This window comes from Symphodus melops (genome assembly GCF_947650265.1).
Source record: "Symphodus melops genome assembly, chromosome: 19".
In the NCBI taxonomy this organism is placed as follows: Eukaryota; Metazoa; Chordata; class Actinopteri; order Labriformes; family Labridae; genus Symphodus; species Symphodus melops.
In genome coordinates, this window is record NC_136709.1 from 11594682 (window position 1) to 11615168 (window position 20487).

Below are 20487 nucleotides of genomic sequence, written 5' to 3' on the forward strand. Positions count from 1 at the left end.
CCTTTTTTTTTTTTTAAAAAAACCCCATGGGAAGTGTTTGCTAAAATCACTCTCTAGTGTGACATTACGTGACTGCAAAATTACATTTTTCTAGGACCAAATGGTGCAATTGAGATGATAAGGTTAGCATCAGAAGAAGCAATGTCTTTCTACATCAGTCTTTATAACATCTATACACTTGCTCACACAAGAGTCACAAGAGTCCATCGACACAGTGCTGTTATTGTTGCACTGTGCAGTCACAGAAGAAGTACAGTAGAAGTTATGTGTGATGTTATTCTGCTCTCTCCAGGTGATAAAAGAATACAAAAAACCAGGGCCCAAAAGTGTTCAAACGTAAACCATAGCTTTAGCCAGAGTAAGTAGACTAAGAAAGAAGTCTTTTGACCTTATTGTACAGTAGGAATAGTCCTATTAGATTGAAAGGTTAGACACAATAAGCAAATAAGCCAAAAAAAACACGGCTATCAGATCAGTTCACATTACATGTCCAATGCCAATCATTTGCTAACAAGGGTTAACAATCAGCACTTTTAAGAGTAACATGATACAACGTATAGTGCTCCCAAGAAGCCAAACAAATGTCCAAAATAAAGAAATATTGAAGAAAAAATGGATGAATTATCTTAACAATAGCAAGGTAGCCATGCCAGCTGCTTTGAGGCATGTAGCAACTAAATACTTAATGGTAAGACAAACCTCAAAATGCCAGCATGTGTATGTTAAGCAGTTACAATGATTACCTTCTAACTTAAAAACTTAGAAAGAGTTCAAATGAGCAGCACAATTAAGTGCCCTGCTAGCCAAACAGCTCTGAGATAAATGCTCATTCAACTGGCATCAGGGATCACTGCTTACATGTAAACAATAAGATTAAAGTATGGTTATGGTGAGTGTAATGTTTTATTTATGAGGTAAACATGTACAAACATTTGCTGATTAGTATTTAATGTATGTATCGATGGCTTATGGAACAATCCTTAGTTTTGGGGTAGTAAGTCATAAAGAAAGTATTTCAATTAAAGAAATGTGTCCTTATGATTTCAGATAAAGGGTCAGTGGATTCAAGTTTTTCCAAATCTTTTTTGCGCCAAATTTCCCTATACAGTTGAGAAATTTCATAAAACTAAATATTTTAAACTAAAGTGTTTGAGGAAAAGACGGTGGATTACCAAAATCCATCTCATCCTTTCAGGGTCATGAATGTCTGCAGTTAATTTCACACCTGGTTGATGTACTGTATATAGACCAAAGTAATGAATGATGTAAACAATAGATTGATCCATATAGAACATAAAAAGTACCAGTCTCTGTAATAATCTTCATTTTATCAATACAAAACACAAAGGTTCCAAAAGACAAGACAAGAAGTCCCATTTTTTTTATGCAGCAGAGTCCTGATGCAGAGTACAGTAAAGGCCTATATATAGATGTGGCTAATATAACTACTAACTGACATGCTCCTTATAAAACCCACCTTCGCATAGTAACAGTTTCTGTTTTCTCTCTGTTGTTTCCTGAGCACTTATCAAGTCCCATTTCTTACTCAGTGAATTATTTCCCAGAGAAACTGTCTCTCTCCTTACCCCTCAGGAGTTTCAGATATGGGAAGATGCACTGGAAAGTTCTTTCAAGCATTAACTTGTAAGTTACAAACTAACCTGTAGGGAGAGTTGTCATAGTAACCCTGCTCATTATAATAGACGGGTATGAAGCCAAGGATGAAGTACACACCTACATTTTCAACGGCTAACAAAGTTTGTGGCATTTTTACTTCAGCACCGGCAGAGATGCTTCGGTACAAACGTTTAGCTTGCCAGCAGGGAAGACATGAGGACTAACAGATTTGTTTGGGAGCAACTGCAACGAATGGGGCCATTGGAGAGTGGATATTAAAGGGGATGTTATACTGTAATTAAGTCAGTCTTTTTATGGGAGAGGCCAAAATTTCTCTAAAAACTGAAACATGTATACATAGGCAACATGGCAAAACCAGTGAACCTACAATACAAGAGCTCCATTAGAGACATTACAATCTGAGATCAGTATTGTTATTTGACACTACAATTGAAGAAAGATAAAGTATTTAGATTTCGGCTTGTCAGTCTAGGGACAGGGACAATGGGCTCCACAGGCTCTAGACCCAGGCTGTGTAAAGTAGCTCCATGTAACCTGCAAGAAGAGAGAGACAAGCCAAAACCACAATGGACCCTCCCTGCCCTGCTGGTCACTGTGGAGCAGCCGTCTGAATCTTTGGGACATACGAATACAACCTTACCTCCACTGAAACAACAAATATCTCTTTCCACACTCTCAGGTTAGTACGCTTCCTGTCTCTTAAATTGTCATTGCGACTCATTATTTTCTGTGTTGTGATTCTGTATGCCCGAGTTTATCGTATAAGAACAATGCATTGCAGGAAACTTCTCACCAAAGCAAAGCAACCTTTCAAGCATCATTCACATCCGCCCAGAAGACCCCAGGTTAGCAGAGCAAAATTAACTGCCTAATATTGTTTATTAACTCCTGCAGGGGATTCCTGTTGCCTGATTCATTATAAAACGTTTCTCATCAGTTCAATCCTGTGCTGGGACTCTGACTGACATCATTTTACATTATTGTTCCTGACTGGTGTTGGAGGGTTTTTTTTTTACTCAGATATCACATCATTATCTCTCCTCAGGCACTGCAACCACTGGCTGTTCAAATTGGCCAACCAAGCAATGCCAATCAAATTGCAATAGTAATTGAAAAAGGGAAAATATAGAAATTGACTGTGCCCACACTGCCTCCCACGTCTCATCAAAAAACATAAAGTAATTTCATGTTTGTTGTTGTAGGAGAGGGTCTGCAGAGATGGGGGTGTCCAGCAGTTTTCTATAACAAGACACAACGGCCCCAGTCGAATGACTCAGGTAAAAACATCTTGATAAGTACCTGAGTACCTGAGAGCTGAAGTGCATCTGTAACATCAATAATTCATTTTTTATTGAGGGAAAATTAAAGTGTGCCGCTATGAGAGACAGACAGAGAGGGAGCTGTGGGTTCTTTAGGTAAAGTGCCGCTGGATTAAAAAGTAGGGTGGTCTGCCATAACAAGTCCTTGATGGTGTCTGTTTTCAGGGTACAGGGGGCAGACAAGCCCCCTGCACAAAAGACACACATAAATGCAATGTCGAGTAAAGTGTCACATGAATCCTTCTTATGAAAGATTTGTTTTAAATCCAGTCAGTTCAAAGCAAATATGGCAGCTACACTATAAATCACATAGCGGCTTTGCTGTAATCTACATGTTTGAAAACAAGTAAAGGTTATTATGTCAAAAGCAAATAGATCGAAATGTAAAAGCAATTTTTGGCCTGAAAAATTCAGTGAATTATTTTTTATCAAACACTAATACCTACTGTATGTAGAGAAATCCCTCAATGCCTGGTAAATTCTCAAACATTACATAACTGTAATACAGATTTTTAAAAGAAGCACAAGTATCAGATGATAAGTATAAAGGGGTTATAAAATAATACATGCAATGGGAAAGAGGTAACAAGAAAATCTAGTCCAAATTCGACAAGAAACAATACTTCCCTCAGAGAGATAGCAAAGAACAGGGACAAAGTCGCATACAATGTAAATACTCATACACCCCTGCTGTCTCTCTTCTGGCTCTTGTATGTGCCCTTCTTATTAGGCAAGGTTTCTGGATGCCCAGACAGCTCTCACTCAACAGGATCATCAACAACAGTGAGCTCAGCTCCGACAAGCCAGAAAGCGGAGAAGATTTAAGGTTGTCTTCACAGTTAATGGTATGGCTGCAAATTATCATTTGAAGTATTTTAATTGGATGACACACCAGCAAAGAGAGGTCCCCACTTTACAACCACAGCGGTTTCCAGGCTCTTGCCGCACATAGATTTACACAGTTTAGTTGTGGGTCCAATAGAATAGTGTAGGTAGAATTGAAGTTGTAACTACCTACCATCTCACACAAACAGAGCATGGCTCTATTACGGTGGCAACGCTGCTTTGGTTGCAGTGGAAACTATAAATAATGTTATGTACAGTAAGTTATCAGTAGGACATAGGGGCATAATTAGCATGAGGGGTTTCTTCACTGAGCCCTTGTCCTTTCATTAGGGCAAAGGTATCTTGTGTTTATTTCAAATAAGCAAATGAAAAAAAAAAATCAATTTAAGTAAAGTCAATCGATTGATTCAACATTTGGTATTGTCGTTTGTCATTTCTTCAGTTGGGACTACCTAAAGAGCCGGAGACTGAAACTTGTGAGGAGACCCAGAGAGAGGGACATCCTCTGGGATGAGACCACAGGTGATAGACTGGGCCTCAGCTGCTTTCTGGACCATTAATAATCAGCTCCTGAGTAGAGGACAGGCTGTGCAGGAAGCTGTGTGGAAGCTCCAGGCCCAAGAAACAAAGAAGAAATAAATGGGACCCGAGTCTGCCAGTAAATGTCTAACAGGACATGGGAACTGGATGTATTTATTTATTTATGTATCTAGCAATCTGGGTAGGAAAATAATTGAATTTAGGTCAGATTTTGCAAATAAATCACAATAAACACAGAATCTATCTTCTAAGTTTCTAGAAATAAGGATTTTCACTTATGTTTTCTTTTTCAAAAACATCCTCAGAAAAGACATCTTGACTGATGTTATGGTGCCCTCTAGGGATGAAAGTGATGCACTATGGTGAGTCTGGAGCTTGTTTACCTTTACCACAAAATCAATAGCAAACAACAATAAAAGCAATTTCAATTCAATTCAATTTCTTTTTTTTTTTTTATTATTTGTTTCCAGGGGGCAATTCATTTTATATGTTAAATTCAAAGTTTTTTGGAGGTGAATCCATCCCCATAGTTTCTCATCTATTACTGTACAACTAGTATAGAAATGAGTATATAACACTCTTTAGGTATCCAAAGATATCTTTTCTGTTTGAGAAGATGTGTCACTGAGAAATAATTAGTTGGATAACAGGAAATTGATACTTTTACGGTCACTATTCAAGTGGTCTCCCTGAATCAGGATCTTACTGAGTTTAGAGAGTTGAAGAGGAGCTGGAATCAAACCAAACACCTGAGGCCACAATGGTGGACTAAAGTCTGGTCCTCAGAAACAGCGTGTTTGATGAACATAGCTGGGATCACATCACACAGCAGGGAGCAGAACAGGAATTAAATGACAAAAGATAATCCCACATGGGTTAAATCAAAGTCTTTCAATTGAATAAAATAAGAATTAGACCACAAAGAAAAGAATGCTGTTGAACTTAAACTGTATTGTGCTCAACCACTGGGTGTCATTATTGTGCTGGAGGACAGAAGTGACCTCTTACAGTTCAACCAAAAACACCTGCAGTGTTTCTTAGAGTGTCCAATTTTGCTTTATTTGGTATCTGGGGCACATTTTGAAATATATGGCTATGCTACCTCATGATATAATTACATCATTTATGACAAGCAACACAGAGTCTTTACTTTCATACATTGGTTTGTGGCCCATATGAGTTTTATTTTGTTGATTATTGTACAAAAGTGTTTATCTATTTTTCTATATGCGAGTACAAGTGAAAAAGTAAAAATGATGAGACAATCACACCAAACACTGTGATATTAAAGATCCAAAGGTACAACCGGAGGCACTGGAGCAGAACAACACATTAAAACAACTCCTTGTACTTAACCATTCATTCAATCAACAAAGCAAAGTCTGCCAGTGAGAGGCCACTGACTGCAGACTTGAGGAGCCAGACTGACCACATATTGGGACACTGAGGAGATTTAGAGTGGCCCAAGTCTTCAAAAAAAATCTTCTACTTTTCCAGTTCGATAGCCACACACACTGGGCATTAAAGCCAAATCACGGTGGAGGGGGAGAGCCGAGAGGTCTCGGTGTCTGCCACTCCGTACTGCTACATAAAAAGAAGGTGAAGGATGCCGTGTGAGCAATTGGTTCCAATTGACAGAGGATTGGTCATGGTCAGCCTTCTGAGTGGAAATCCACGTGAGAATGTAGCATTTGGACCAGCAAGGGGCACAAGAGGCCAACATCAGACAATGAGGGCACTCAGAGGAGTCTGGCTGCTGTGGAATAGACAGCCACAATCTCTAATTTAACCCTTCGTCTGCTGGTTGTTCTTTCAACTCAAAACAGTGAGGTCGTTCACAGTGGAAGTGTAACAGTGCTACTATGAAAGGTATCATAGTTTAGGTAAAATAAAATAATAATTAAAAAAACAGAAATCTTGAGTATAAAGAGAGGTTAACACTGAACTTTGTGCTGCACAAAAAAAACATTGAAAAATTGTCTTTTAAAGTTTTATGTTAATTGAGTTGAAGCACCTGTGCAAGCTCAAGAGGCGGCTATCTTTGTGACTTCCATCCTTGTGACTTTTTTTTTACACTAATTAGGCAGGTACAGCTCTCTGAATGGGACCGGCTGCTTTCAAGTCTCTGAGGGCCACAGGGTCAGCGCTCAATCACAGTCTGCTTTGAGAGGCTGTGTTTGAACTAACCACTAGTTGACAGGGCGGGGATGGGGTCAAAAAGGGTGGTGTGGGGGGGGTGAGTAAAAGGAGGGTGAAAAGGACTCCTGCCAGCTCTAAAAGAGTAGCCTTTTGTAGCCAAGACACTGGCCAGAGCAGTCTAGCCTTTCACAGCCCAGCCGCCCCTCTCGTCCAGCTCCACAACAGCTGATGACAAGGCCCCAGCTGCTAATTATCCGGCTGATGGAGAGTCACTGAAGTGGGACTGTCAGAGCGAGGGGTGGCCCTTGTGTCTGCAATTGGATAAATTTAAGGGAGGGTGAATGCGGGGGATGAAAGAACTTAGGCTACAGGGGAAGGTTTTGGAAAGAAAAAAAGTACCCATCCGTCAACCACAATTCAGACAGTCAAAAATCTGCACTTTGCGAGCTGTGCTGAGTGACAGCCGAGTGATTTTACATGTAAGTGTTGCATATGTAAATTATAGTCAATATTTTCACAATTGTTTTAAACAATTTTTACTAAGTTACACAGTAACAACAGGATTGTAACACTTAGGTTTTAGATGGTTTCATTTCCAGTTTGTGCCTCTGAATGGAGTAGTCCTTAGGCCTTCTACAGTATATTGAACTCGGTAGGTTCTACAGCATCATTTGCCCTGAGGATACCGGAGCTGTTCCTGTGGAATTCCATAGAAAGTACTCTTTGGATAGAAGTTCTCGAGCTAAAAATATGACCAAAAGAATATATTGTAAGTTTCACATTAAATGATGCATAAAACAAATATTCTGATAAAATAAATCAAGCTTACATGTTGCAATCCGTGGTTTGGCAGAGGAATAAACTTGCACTGAATGCTGATCCACACAACACCCGGAGAGTGTCATGTCAGGCACTTTGAAATACAACTGTGCAAACAATGGTGGCAAGAGTTCATTAATAATTGCTACAAATGAATAATTACTTATGAGACCTAATCATTTTACACTACAAGATACCTTGGTCTTTGGACAGTATCCATCAGAAATTAGCTACATCATGCTGTCCCTTTGATTGAAGATACTGAATCATGAATCAGGAGTCTCTCAATCTTATCCTTAAAATAATCCCCACAAACATCAACTTACTTTGACATAAGCGGTTAGTCCAATGCAGACGGGGTCAGTGGGTCCTGGCGTTGGCCCAGAAAAGCTGATCTTGCCTTCCATTGTGACCTCACGTGATTTAGGAAACTTTTGTCCTAAATATCAGTGAGCAAAAACTCTTTTTGAGTTACAGTTTCAAACCCGAGATATGCTTTAAGAGGGTTTCTACTTTGACTTTCTCAGGAGCACAGAACCTACCCAGACCCCAGAGCAGCAGGTTCTTCTCCTTTAAAATATCCAGTTGTCCTGAGCTCACCTTCACATCCACAACACCCATCTGATCCCTGCACAAGATGCAGAACCCACATGCAGGAGTTAGTTCAACCATACTGTCTAAAGTCGATCACTTTAGTCAGTTAGTCAGAGATATCAACACAGACATTGCTAAGTTAAGCAGATTGGACCCACAAAAACGACTCAATTGGGTTTTATCTTCTCTTCCGTTGACAACAAGGACTACTGTTGATGCAATGATGACAGTAGTGATGATAATTATTATCATCACTAGTACTGATGGTGGTGACAGTATTGATGATGGTAGTGATGAGGGAAGTGATGGAAATGATGGTAATCATTTAAACCAGTTGTCTTTAACGTCAGTAGGTCAACAGACTACCCAACACTGGTTGTTACACTGTGATGTTATTGCATTAAATACATGTTATCATTACTGTTGCCAGGAGCCGCCCTTATGTAAATGTTTTGTCACATCTGTTTTTGTTGCAAAAATGATTGCTGTGCTATGCTATGATTTAACTTGTTATACTGACTGCCGTCCTGTTTATTAGTGTTATGTTGACTTAAGGTCAAAAGATGTCAAGACAAAGTCACTGTATATATTGCTGTGGACTCCAAAAGGAACAGCTGCAGCAATGTTAAATGAATGGGATCCTTATAAACTTAACTCAAGCTTGACTGAACAGAGATGCAGCCCGAACAATGAAACCCATTTCAGCAAACCTGTTTGAACAATTTTTTATTAAATATACCATGAAAGGCATGTGACTACCAGTGTTACCACTAGTGTGTATGTTACCTTATTTTTCCAGCATTGCAATGTATTTGCATCTGAAGTGGCAACTTTGCAACTCTTCGACTACACAGAGAGATTAGTGTCTAAAGGAACTTAATGTGTCCAGTTTGCCATAAGGAGACAGATTTCTTAATGTTGTAAACCCACAAGACCTAAACGTTAAGGGTGACAAGGGTGAAATCTATCCTCACAAAAATGCTTTGCTGCAAGGAAAAAAAACACTGAGATGTGCAAAAAAAAAAAAGTCAAAGATAACATCATGTTATTACCTGTTAAAGAATGGCAGGTGTGCTTCACAATACTCAAAGCTGTTCTTCACACTCTCATGAAGCTTGAGGGTCACTGAAACACGCAGCTGGTTTTCTTCTTCCTTCAGTTGATACAAACCGAGGATAGGTGGAACAGGAACCTGATAACAAATTGCAGGAAGGGCTTACATAAGGATTTAGCACGAGTGTGACTGTTTTTGAGAGGAAGAGTATGTGTTTATGTACTTTTTACCTGAGATGTGTAGCTGCACAGCCTGAAAGGCTCCAGAGGAGGAGAGAAAGGGAACTTATATGGCCCTGAGAAAGCTGAGCCATCATAGTTATCCACACTGCTGGCCGTGAGGATACTGGAGTCCAGTGAGGTGACACAAGGATGAACCAGGATGTCCTGTAGTGGAGAACCATTTGGTGGAAGTGTGAGGGTCACTGTCACATTTGGGAGCACACCTTCTACCTCACACTGTTGACAGTAGGACAAAAAAAATGGAATCAAGACAAATAATCAGAAAGGTCAACTTTACCGTTTTTCTCTTCACTGTGCTCTTACTTTGCATGTCACAGTGCCATAAACATCCCACAGGTCCTGTCTGCCGCGGTTACCATACTGCATGGAGCGAACCGTTTCTACAAGCGCTACGTTCACCACGGCTCTGCCTCGATGGAGCCCTGTCTTCCAGGCCGGCTGCTTCTGGTTCCCAGCAGGCCCAGGCACTGTGGGTGAAGCCGCTGACCCCAGTAATGGCACATCCAGGGGTGTGCCAAGTGGACAAATCTGCAAGAGTACAGAGGGCAGCATTGCCAAACGAGAGGCCAGCCCCTCAATGTCAGTTTTGCCTCCAGAGGAGAGGAGAAACGCCTGCAGACCCGACAGGAGTGTGAGGCCCTGGGAGACAGACAACAGGCTAGAAAGGGGGGGTCTTGGTTCAGGAGGGGCATCCACTAGAGGCAGGCAAGCTAGGATGAGAGGCCCTTGTGAGATGGCCAATACTGGCCAAAGTCCTCCTTTATCAGGACCGTCTACATGCAGCATCAGGGCTGGTGATCGCGGACAATTAAGGCAATCATCTCTGACGGATACATAAGACTTGTCTGAGTCTGAAAGCCCCAGCTCAGTGAGCAGGAGCTGCAGCACAGTGCTTTCATCTGGGACTGCTACATACGAGGAACCAGCCAGGGACTTTGCACGGTGCTCCACGGTTGCAAACCTCCTGTTGGGTCAAAAGACATGATAAAACACAGTAGGTCGCAAGCAGTGCGACAGATTATGATTAAAGACAGTATTTTACCACTGTAAAAAGTGAGAGAAACACAAGTGAGATACATACCTTGAAAAGCGTATGGACGCATGTTCTCCCTTCTCGTGCGAAATAATCCATAAAGCACGCACACTCATCTGTCCGGCTGCATAAAAAAAAATCAAAATGTACAGTTTGTTGTGTGATTACGGTGTAAATACTTGCATATATTCATTCAACTGAAATAGTCCCCATACTTTGACAAACTCAGCGAACTACTTCCTGCTGCTGTCTCATGTGACAACAGTCAGCCGACCTCGGCGCATGCGCACTTTCATGCAGCTATCCCCACCCTTCAGCCACCCATACAGGAAGCTGCGCTGCTAACCAGCTAGCTGTCAACAAAGGGCAAAAACTGTCTGGAATTAGTAAATCAATGTGGAAGTCGGCGTTATTGCGGACTCTGAGCACCTTTCCGTAAAAGTCACCGCTGGTTGAATCTGTCGGACATGGCAACGACCGCTCAGCTGTTCGAGGTGAAATGACGGGAGAGCTGTGTTAGCTCGTTGTCAGGCTAAGAGGCTAACTATCATTATCATTGTCATTCATCTTCAAAATGTTATAGAGAATAATGAAGAACCACACATTTGAAATACGTGTCTTCAGCGGTTTTATGAGTCAAAAGGGGAAAGTCAGCCAAATGCAGTAACGTGTTATGTTGTGTTTTTGGTTTAGGTTAGTGTAATGTTTAGAGTCGATAAGCGGTGATTTGTTGTTTGTTTCGGTGTGAAGAAATCATAACAACAATGACTTCCCTCCTCCTTTTGTCAGGAGCCCTTTGATGCAGATGAGTACATTGAGAGGTTGGCGTGGAGGACACCTGGAGGAGGCTCCAAAGGAGGAGCAGAGGCTTTCGACCCTAAAAGGTAGTGAAGGAGCAGGCCAACTCTAATGTGCACACATTTGTCTTCATTTGAAACTGAGAGAGGAAGTACAAAATAACCATCCACATTTTAACCTTGACTTACTGTGTAGTGGTGTTACCTGGGTACTAATTGAAATAAAGTCTTATTTTTATTCAAAGGTGACACAACATTGTTGCATGCACATTATAGCTTGTTTGATGCTTCTGTATGATATCAACAATCAAAACATTTTTAAACTTTCCATTACCTGCAATATAGTACCTTCACATTTGTTATCAGTGCAACACAGCCTCTCTTAAAGCTAGAACAATAGACTGTGTAAGCATGACTTCTTACAGTCCTTCTGGCCTATTCCACTAAATAAAGTCTCAACCATCACAAGTTTCACTGATTGCTGAACACATCATTTTTTCTCTATCTTGTCAGTTCATACTTGTGCACCAGTAAAATTGCGATTGTAAAAAGTGAATGCAAAAATGTCATATTCTTCGTAGGATTATTTTAGAAAAATAATTTAGTGTATTTGTACTTTAAGTCCTTAAATATACATTGAGATTTATTTATCTACTACTATCGCTATCAACTTGCAGAATAGTGAAACTGCGTTGCCCTTTTGCACTTCCTAAAGCTCATTTTGGTGTCTCCTATGCTAATTGGTGTTTCCGATGGTTGAACTCGAGGAAAAAGAAAACAGGAAATATCCATGCTGAAGATTTTTTTTATGGTATTACGCTGTTTGTTGTTGTGTTTACACTTGGGGACCGAGTTATTTCTTGTAAGCAAAAATGCCATAACAGTTTAACTATACCGTGGATCCGTCCCGCCTTATCTACTTCCTCCACAAAACTGTTGCCACCACCTCCTCGGAAGCTCTTAGGGAGGAGTCAGAGACAACATATCTGTGGAGGCCACCACACTGTGAGTCACCAGTCAGGGAATGAGTGTCTATTGGAAAAGGGATGGGAGATGTCTTTAAGCTGTAGCCAGTGCCGAGGGAATTAGTCAAGAGATTATACACTCATCATTTTGGGATGTTTCCTGCTCTGTGAAATGTGGTGCTGACTTAGAACATTTGCTCTGCAGTCCTGATGGCACTTAAAATGCAGCTGACGAAGTTGCTAGTTTTCAGAGCTTCTTAAGTCTGGGGACCCAGGAATTAATCTTGAGGGAATATTCTGTAACTAACTATATCTATGGCAGTGAGGTTAGTGGGACAGATTTAAAATAGTGGTACCCAATCACCCCTCTAGATTAAGAGTATGTTTCTATGTTTTACCTGTTTGCTGAGAAGTAGAATGACCACTGATTAGCCCTGGATCAATATCGTTTCTTTTGTCTGTGATAGGCTGTTGGAAGAATTTGAGAACCACATAGAAGAGCTAAAGCAATTGGATGAGAAGATCCAGCGGCGGGTGGAGAAGCTTGAGCATCAGTGTCATCGTGAGGCCAAAGAATTTGCCCACAAAGTGCAAGACTTGCAGAGAAGCAATCAGGTACGTTTGACGATCGATGATGTTTGAATCCCCCTTGTTTTTATTTCTTTTCTTAATTGTCATATGATGAATTAATGTTTTCTCTACACTTCCCTATCAATCCAGGTGGCCTTTCAGCATTTCCAGGAGCTCGATGAGCATATCAGCTATGTGGCAACCAAAGTTTGTCACCTCGGCGACCAGCTGGAAGGGGTGAACACACCTCGGCAGAGGGCCGTAGAAGCTCAGCGTCTGATGACCTACTTCAACGAGTTCTTGGATGGAGACCTACGCAGCGATGTCTTCAATAACCCAGACAAGGTGAGAATAGTGCATAATATGTTCCTTCCATTTACATCAGTGGAGGGCTGTGTGTGTGACCATTACTTAGGACCCCCTGATGTGATACAGCTGGAGGTGAGAATGAACAGGATTATGAGGTAAACCTTCCATATTAATTTGTAACGTTTATCCCTTTAGTTGGATCCCTCGGCTAATTTGGATTAATAAACTGTCATTTACTGTGACAATAGCTAGCTGATTGACTAGCATGGATGTCAACATGCTCATGTCAACCCTAATTGCATTTTACAGGAGGTTGTCTGAGCAGGAGTTTGGTAGGTCCTCAGCTTTGTGAAGCATTATAGCAGCAAAGAGCTTGTGGCATTATGGGACATGTAAGGGCGGTGATAACATGCATGCAGGCTGATGAGATGCACACGTCAACTAAGTTCCTGCCTACACAGATGGCATGTTGATGTTGGACAAGTATCCCCTAAAAGTTTGATTTTGCAGTTTTATAAGTGACAGCAAAGGGATTGGGACGCCTTAGATTAATTCCTGTTAGTAGCAGCATCATTAGTGGATGCAGAGCAGCGAGTCTGGGGGTCAATCCCGAAGACGAGAGCTGGAGATGGAGCGGGTTTTTCTGGAGAGGCATGCAGAAATATCTGGCCAGATTCCTTTTTCCTGAGCATACCTCGAGACGAAGGGGAAAGAGGAAAGCTGCAAGTGAATAGCTGAAGGGGGATGGCTTTGCTAATCCTTCTGAAAGGGAGGGCTGGGCCGCCAGCGTGGAGACAAGTGCTGCTAAACCCTGACTGCAGGGAGACGGCTACATTACTTACATGGGATTTAGCTAATCTTAGCTGGGGGACAGATACTTAGAAAACCTTCGCCGAGCAGAAAGGCTGGATCCTCCTCACGGGAGCAGAGTAATGATGTTAGCTGAGGCAGGCATCTGCGGGAACAGAGGAGTTGCGGACGGCGGGCCTTTCGTAGGTCTGGGGCTTTTTCAGCCAGTGTGCATGTCAGGAGGGGAGGGGAGGGGGGGGGGGGGGGGGGGTTCTCGACAGGGCCCCCTTTTTTTTGAGACAGATATCCCTGGCCGGACAGATTATTGAAAGCGATTTAGAGTCCTGTGGGATTACAGCCCATTCAGAAAAGGCATGCCAATAAAGAGTTGGATGTGCTGCTAAGTCAGGACTGCTGCTGTTGCTGCTGCCGATGCCCAGGTGAGCGCAGCCTGTCTGTTATCAGCTCCCTGTTCAACATGGGGAGGCGGAGGAGGGCTGCGCTAAAATGATGATCCCCCCCCCCAAGTGGAGACACTGCCGGCGGCCTGCTAGCTTTTTGTCTGGATGTCCACCTCTCATGGTCCTGTGTAGCTCTATCTCCTTTTGCCTCACCTGACTCTCTCTCTCTCCTTAACTCCCACACTCACTCACTCACTCACTCACTCACTTTCTCTCCCTCTCCCTCAGATTAAAGAGGCTGCTGATATAATTCAGAAGCTGCATCTCATTGCCCAGGAGTTGCCATTTGACAGGTGAGTCAGTCGACCTGGGGGCAGCTTTAGAACAGAGAACTGTCAAACAAAGAAAAGGTGGTGACTTAATGATTTAGGCAATTAATCACAGTGTAAGCCCCATGGAAGACTGTGGGGTTTTATAGCATCTCCCAAACGTAAAAGCACATGCTACTTTTTATATCAGGACATTATTTGTGATTTTCTTCTTAAGGATTAATGATCTCTCTTTCCGACAGATTCGCAGATGTCAAGGCAAAGATTGCAAGTAAGTTCATGCTAAAATGTAGCATCTCCTGAAGTCTCCCCTAAACACTTGTCATTGATAAGACTTTAGAAGTTTGTTACTATTGATAAAAGAGTTTACTGAACGTTCGTTTGCCTTTCTACCCAGGTAAATACCATGACCTGGAGAGGCAGTTGATCCAAGAGTTTACGGCCGCTCAGCGCAGGGGAGAGATTGGACGAATGCGAGAAGTGGCAGCGGTTCTTTTACATTTCAAGGTGACGTGAATGAGTCATATTTGGTGTTAGGCCAAATTAATGTCATCAACCGTGGCCAAATTGAATGTAAATTGAGTGAGTGTTAAGTGTGAATATTGGGATAGTCGACGTCTTTATGTATGTTTCTCTTTGTCTTCAAATGTTGCTTTGAATCTTCGCCTCAGTGACGTAATCTCTCTCTTTTTTTTTTAAAGGGCTATGCACACTGTGTGGATGTCTACATCAAGCAGTGTCAGGAAGTACGTTTGGATCTTTTAAATGATACTCACTATTACTTTGCCTTTGATATCCACGGACCCCTGGTTAACTCTTTGTATGTGTATCCAGGGAGCCTACATGAGGAACGACGTGTTCGAGGACACTGCCGTTCTCTGTCAGAGGGTCAACAAGCAAGTGGGCGAGGTCTTCAGCAGCCCGGAGACTGTTATGACCAAACTGATCCAGAACATCTTTGAAAACAAATTACAGGTATTCCACTTGTCCTCTCTGCTTAGTTTGATGGGTTTCTGTTTTTTCATGTTGTAACTGAAACTGTTGTGACTGCAGGCTCATGTCAGAGAGAAACTGGATGAAACTCGACACTCAGACGTCGAACAGTACCTCAAAAACCTTTACGACCTTTACACCAGGTATACTCTTCATCATTTGATGTGAACTCATTTCCTGTCTACATTGTAACCCTAATGATAAAATGTCAACACTTCTTTTTTTTTTTTTTATACTTGATCTCCAGGACCACATCATTGGCTACCAAACTGACCGAGTTCAACCTTGGCTCAGACAAGCATACGTTTCTTTCCAAGCTTATAAAGAGCATCTTCTCCTCGTACCTGGAGAGCTACATTGACATGGAGAGAGAATACCTTCGCACTCGAGGTGCAATGATTCTGCAGCGCTACTATGACTCCAAGAATCACCAGAAACGACTCATCGGCACTGGCAGGTCAGATTTGAAATCTAACTTCTTTTGACAAACATCAGAGATCATGGGAATATGCAAGGATGCAAAAGGATGATATTTAGCTTGTTGAGCAATAACTCCTACTCTGGGTTTTTATACAGTATCCAAGAGCTGAAGGAGCGGATCAGGCAGCGCACCAACCTCTCTCTTGGTCCGATTGTTGAAACCCATGGGGAGACCTTCCTGTCCCCAGAGCTTGTTGTTAACCTTCTGCAGGAGACGCGTCATGCCTTTGAGAGATGCAACAGGGTGAGACAACTCAAAAGATTGATTTCTGTTTTGAGAAAAGATGCTTTCGAGAAAAAATCCTGCTAGGCTAAGCTGACCTTCTGTTTCTGGTTGGTGTGACGCAGCTTTCAGATCCTTCCGACCTGCCCAAGAATGCCTTCTCAATCTTCCTGCTGCTTGTCGACCATCTCTGCGTGGAACACATCGATTATGCCCTGGAGATTGGCCTTTCCGGTATATCAGTGCATCATGAACACATTTTACAGAGCTAACAAACATAAAGCTAACAACGCTCCCTAAATGAAAAAGCTTCAGAGAGACTGAAATTGTGCATTGTAGTGTTTCTTGTCAACTAGTAAAGGAACATTTCAAACAAAAAATAAGCTCTTGTCAAAGCACAAGTTAATGTTAACACAAGTTAACATAAACATTATTGACAACTGGGAGGCAATGTTTTAGATAGGTCTGTTTCTAAAATCCTTTATATAACATTCCAGATTATGAACAACATCTACAGCAGTGTGAGAAGTTCACTTCATTGCAAGTTACTCATAACGGCCTGAAGGAAAGACAATATTACTGTTATATTTCCTGTTGCGATGAGTTGACAAGACGGCCTGAATACATTATTGACCACAACTTACCTAAGAATCCAAAAAGTTTGCTTCAGCAAATCCTAACTTGATTTCCTGTCTACATGCGAAGACAAAGCCTCATTTGTCTGTTGTGTTTCACTTTTCTTGTTAAAGGTGACCTTTAAGAAGTGGAAGCATCTGAAGAGACAGAGTACATTCTGAAAAGGACACTTGTCCTTTAAAAAAAATAACACTTAAGATACATGTGTCGACTCCTTTTGAGGGTTCAGCTCGGTCAGAAAGCAGATGAAGCTCGTTGCTATAGAGACATTCAGATATCTGTCGATAAAAGAGAACTGACATTGACACACAGCAGGTTGTGCCTTTGTGTCAGTTAGTTTTTTTTGTTTTTTCTGACTACGGATGATAGGTTAGCATTATCAGGCAGATACAGTGGAACTAGTGCTCATTTATTAAGCGACAGTCTTTATCAAAGGAATCAAACACCTTTTCTATTCTTTGAATTCTTTCTCCCCTCAGTTTGATGCTGAAGCAGAACATCTCTGTAAAGGATTTTCACGTTGTGTTTCTGTGGCTTCATCACAGGAGAGGAGGCATCAGTGCTTTTCTGCCCAACATGTCTTATTGATTTATCCTGTCACCTACTTTTGAGTCTGTTGTCTGGGCTTATTCTCTATTTCTTTGATCTCCAGCAATTCCCTCATCAGATGCCAAGAATGCCAACCTGTACTTCCTGGATGTGGTTCAACAGGCAAACTCCATCTTCCACTTGTTTGACAAGCAGTTTAATGACCAGCTCATGCCGCTCATAAGGTCAGTTCTGTGTCAAAGCTTAAAATCACATATACTGCACAGTGTTCAGCTAGCTCTGCCTCTCATCCACACATAGTTTGTAGATAAAAGGGAGAGCTCAGAATACCTTTTTTTTTTTTTGTGGCTCCAGCTCATCTCCAAAGTTGGCCGAGTGCCTGCACAAGAAAAAGGAGGTGATTGAACAGATGGAAGTCAAATTGGACACAGGAATAGACAGGTCAGTATGTTGAAGCAAGGTGACAAACCACTCTCTGTGTGATATGAAAACAATGAACAGTCTTTCACCTGTTATTTACTGATGTGTTTTCTTGTACACATAGAACACTAAACTGCATGGCGGGGCATATGAAGCACATCCTTGTGACGGAGCAAAAGAAGACTGACTTCAGGCCTGAGGACGAGAACAACGTCATGATCCAGTACACTACAGTAAGAGAAGCATGGCAGTAGCTTCTACCACAGAGCTCACATGCAAAAGAAAAACAAATCAGCAAATACAACGACAAACCCTCTACACCCGACTATTCAGTAGTTTGTGGAACAAACAGGAACGCCTTTGAATCGTCTGTTGCTGTTTTCCATGTCTCATTTTGCATCTGTCTTCTTGACAGGCCTGCTCCAAGGTGTGCGCCTACGTCAGTCGGCAGGTGGAGCATGTGCGGAAGTCCATGGATGGTAAAAATGTGGATACAGTGCTGACGGAGTTGGGCGTTCGCTTTCATCGGCTCATTCATGAGCACCTACAGCAGTACAGTTACAGCTCGATGGGAGGCATGCTGGCCATCTGCGACGTGGCTGAATATCGACGATGCGCCAAGGATTTCAGGGTGAGCAGAGGGGGGTGTCCAGGATCCATTGATTTCAGAGTAAAACATGGCTACACATCAGAGACTGTATTTATGTTTGTTAAAATATAAACTGGTTAGAAAAATAAAGGAAAAAGCCATACATTTTTGACAAATGTAAATTAGAAAAGATGGCTTGCAATAAAAAAAAAAAGCAGATGTTTTTGTTTTGTTTGTTGGCTCAGTTTACATACGTAACGATACAATTTAGATTTGTCATTTAGACAGCCTTGCTCGTATGCAGATATTAACTTTGTGTATATAGTTGTGTTGTTTACAAGAGAATGACTTGTGCCTCTCTTTATCCAGGTCCCTCTGGTGCTGCAGCTCTTCGACACACTCCACGCCCTCTGTAACCTCCTTGTTGTCGCCCCTGACAACTTAAAACAGGTGTGTTCAGGAGAACAGCTCACTAATCTGGACCGAAACCTCCTGCACGCCTTCGTCCAGCTCAGAGTCGACTACCGCTCGGCCAGACTCGGCCGACACTTCAGTTAATGACAGTTTTTACCCCTTCGTGCCCTCCGTCCAGTAACCTATGCTTTGATGAGACGATGCACTTTGGAAATAAACCATCCCTGCTTCAGAGAACGCTGCAGCCCGCCCCAGAATACAGACTTTACTGGGATTTCTTTGTTGATCATACTGGAATGTGAGAAATGTGCATTTTGCCTTTTTTCATTGTTTGTTTCTCCCAAGCTGAAGAAATATACATGTCTATTGACTTGAGATGTGTTTTTAACTACTAATCCCCTGTCAATCCACATGACTAAGAGGTCTGATCAGTTGAAAAGTAAATGGAAATTATTGATTTTGTACGTATGTAAAAGAGAAACTTCTTTTGATTGTGCCAAATATACAAATTCTGCGGCTGCACCTTTGCATGGGAGTAGATCCTAAAGTTGCAAAAAAGAGAGATGGCTAACAGTCGCACTGTTAAGTCAGACATCTGGCCTGCAGTGGCACTCAGTAACAGGAAAAGCCTCTCGTTATAATGAACTGAAGGGGTTCTGACTGAGAATGCCCACCACGCCTGAGATAGAGAGCGCCTTCTGTCTAAGAGAAACACATGACCACCTCTCTAACCTTTGAGCTCTGACCACAAAGTAGAGGTCGAGAGGCCGTTGAAGTAAAGTGTGACCAGAGCTATAAACAGGTCTGAGAACCTCTCTGCAGGTCTGGGTGGTCTCCTCTTAGGCACAGATGATCAGTGTGATGGGTCAGTGAATATGTGTCACTGTAATTAGACAGATCAACACTTGCTCATCCAGCGGTGCACACAGTCCAAAGACATTATTGGCTGGATTTGCAGTGTTTCTGGGTCAGGGGACATTAGAGTCTCAAACTAGAGAGATTGAATCTTCACAGGGGGTTTCTTTGACCCTTTTGCTGTCTTCTTCACTAAAAAAAAACCGAAAAAAAAAAAAAAACCAAGATGGCAGATCATGTCTCTGATGCCTGAAATATTCTCCTACGTAAAGCTGCTCCCACTGTACTGCTGTTTACCTTAATTTGTAACTCATTAAAAATATGTTGCATTTTATAATTGCCCTCTTCTGGAAATTCTTCATGAATGTGGAGCGGTTAATAGAAAGTTTGGCAAGTTCTCTCTGCGAATGTCACTTTCAAAGTGAAATGAAACGGCGTTTCTTTTCTACAGAAGTCATCAAGTATTCATGGGAATTCTTGCCACCAGAGGAAAGTTCTTTCTTAGACTTCAGGAAGTGAGCAGAGCCAGAGGGGATTAGATATCTACGAGTTGATGAATTGTGTGCAGTAGTCATGGACTGGGGGAGAGCCGGGGAGATAGAGACGCCTGAGAGCTCGGTTCCAGCTCCGGCTGGTTAACGTTGTGTAGAAGGTACACACAGTGCTGTGCAAGTTCAAACAACATAATTAATTAGGCTAATATTAATATTATCAATGCCACATAAATTCAATTCTCCCAGCCCTAATCACAACTGGATAGCTTGTAAAAATTATTTTGTTAGGCCCTGATGCAAACAGAGGGTCTTTTCCAAACATTTGAAAACTATTTGTTTTTGCGGCGATTAATGTGCGCAGCACAGGAAGGGGTTGGGGGAGTGGAGCCGGGCCAGCAACGATAACTGGTGTGGAGACGGAGGCAGAGGCGCGGCCCGACCCCAGGGACT

The 20487-nt window shown here is 42.0% G+C and overlaps 2 protein-coding genes across 3 annotated transcripts; one reads left to right on the top strand and one right to left on the bottom strand.

Annotated features, from left to right (window-relative positions):
- Nucleotides 1-5506: 5506 nt before the first annotated feature.
- ap5m1 (adaptor related protein complex 5 subunit mu 1) lies at nt 5507-10518 on the bottom strand. 2 transcript variants are annotated; one of them, XM_079369326.1, is made up of 9 exons: nt 10440-10518; nt 10273-10348; nt 9495-10155; nt 9180-9407; nt 8948-9087; nt 7844-7929; nt 7628-7740; nt 7312-7408; nt 5507-7224 (listed from the first exon to the last, which is right to left on the bottom strand). In XM_079369326.1, the coding sequence occupies exons 2-9, from the start codon at nt 10338-10340 to the stop codon at nt 7142-7144; spliced, it is 1476 nt and encodes a 491-aa protein (XP_079225452.1). In that variant the 5' UTR covers nt 10341-10348; nt 10440-10518; the 3' UTR covers nt 5507-7141. The 2 variants fall into 2 exon arrangements, with proteins under 2 accessions (XP_079225452.1, XP_079225453.1); XM_079369327.1 differs by lacking the exon at nt 5507-7224 and adding an exon at nt 7499-7547 and having other exon boundaries at nt 7320-7408; nt 10273-10469.
- An 8-nt stretch (nt 10519-10526) lies between these two features.
- On the top strand, nt 10527-19880 carry exoc5 (exocyst complex component 5). Its single transcript, XM_079369325.1, has 18 exons — nt 10527-10718; nt 11014-11108; nt 12454-12601; nt 12707-12901; nt 14344-14408; nt 14627-14655; nt 14782-14891; nt 15086-15130; nt 15219-15359; nt 15438-15520; nt 15625-15834; nt 15954-16101; nt 16206-16314; nt 17369-17489; nt 17620-17706; nt 17810-17918; nt 18101-18316; nt 18644-19880. The coding sequence occupies exons 1-18, from the start codon at nt 10692-10694 to the stop codon at nt 18830-18832; spliced, it is 2127 nt and encodes a 708-aa protein (XP_079225451.1). The 5' UTR covers nt 10527-10691; the 3' UTR covers nt 18833-19880.
- The last annotated feature ends 607 nt before the right edge of the window (nt 19881-20487 follow it).

Coding starts and splice junctions, on each gene's coding strand:
- ap5m1 (XM_079369326.1), bottom strand. CDS start 10,340: ATGAGTGTGCGTGCTTTATGGATTATTTCGCACGAGAAGGGAGAACAT. Junction 7,409..7,627: donor GACTAACCGCTTATGTCAAA/GTAAGTTGATGT, acceptor TTGTTTGCACAG/TTGTATTTCAAAGTGCCTGA. Junction 7,225..7,311: donor CAAACCACGGATTGCAACAT/GTAAGCTTGATT, acceptor TCATATTTTTAG/CTCGAGAACTTCTATCCAAA.
- exoc5 (XM_079369325.1), top strand. CDS start 10,692: ATGGCAACGACCGCTCAGCTGTTCGAG. Junction 11,109..12,453: donor GAGGCTTTCGACCCTAAAAG/GTAGTGAAGGAG, acceptor TGTCTGTGATAG/GCTGTTGGAAGAATTTGAGA. Junction 18,317..18,643: donor GATGCGCCAAGGATTTCAGG/GTGAGCAGAGGG, acceptor CTCTTTATCCAG/GTCCCTCTGGTGCTGCAGCT.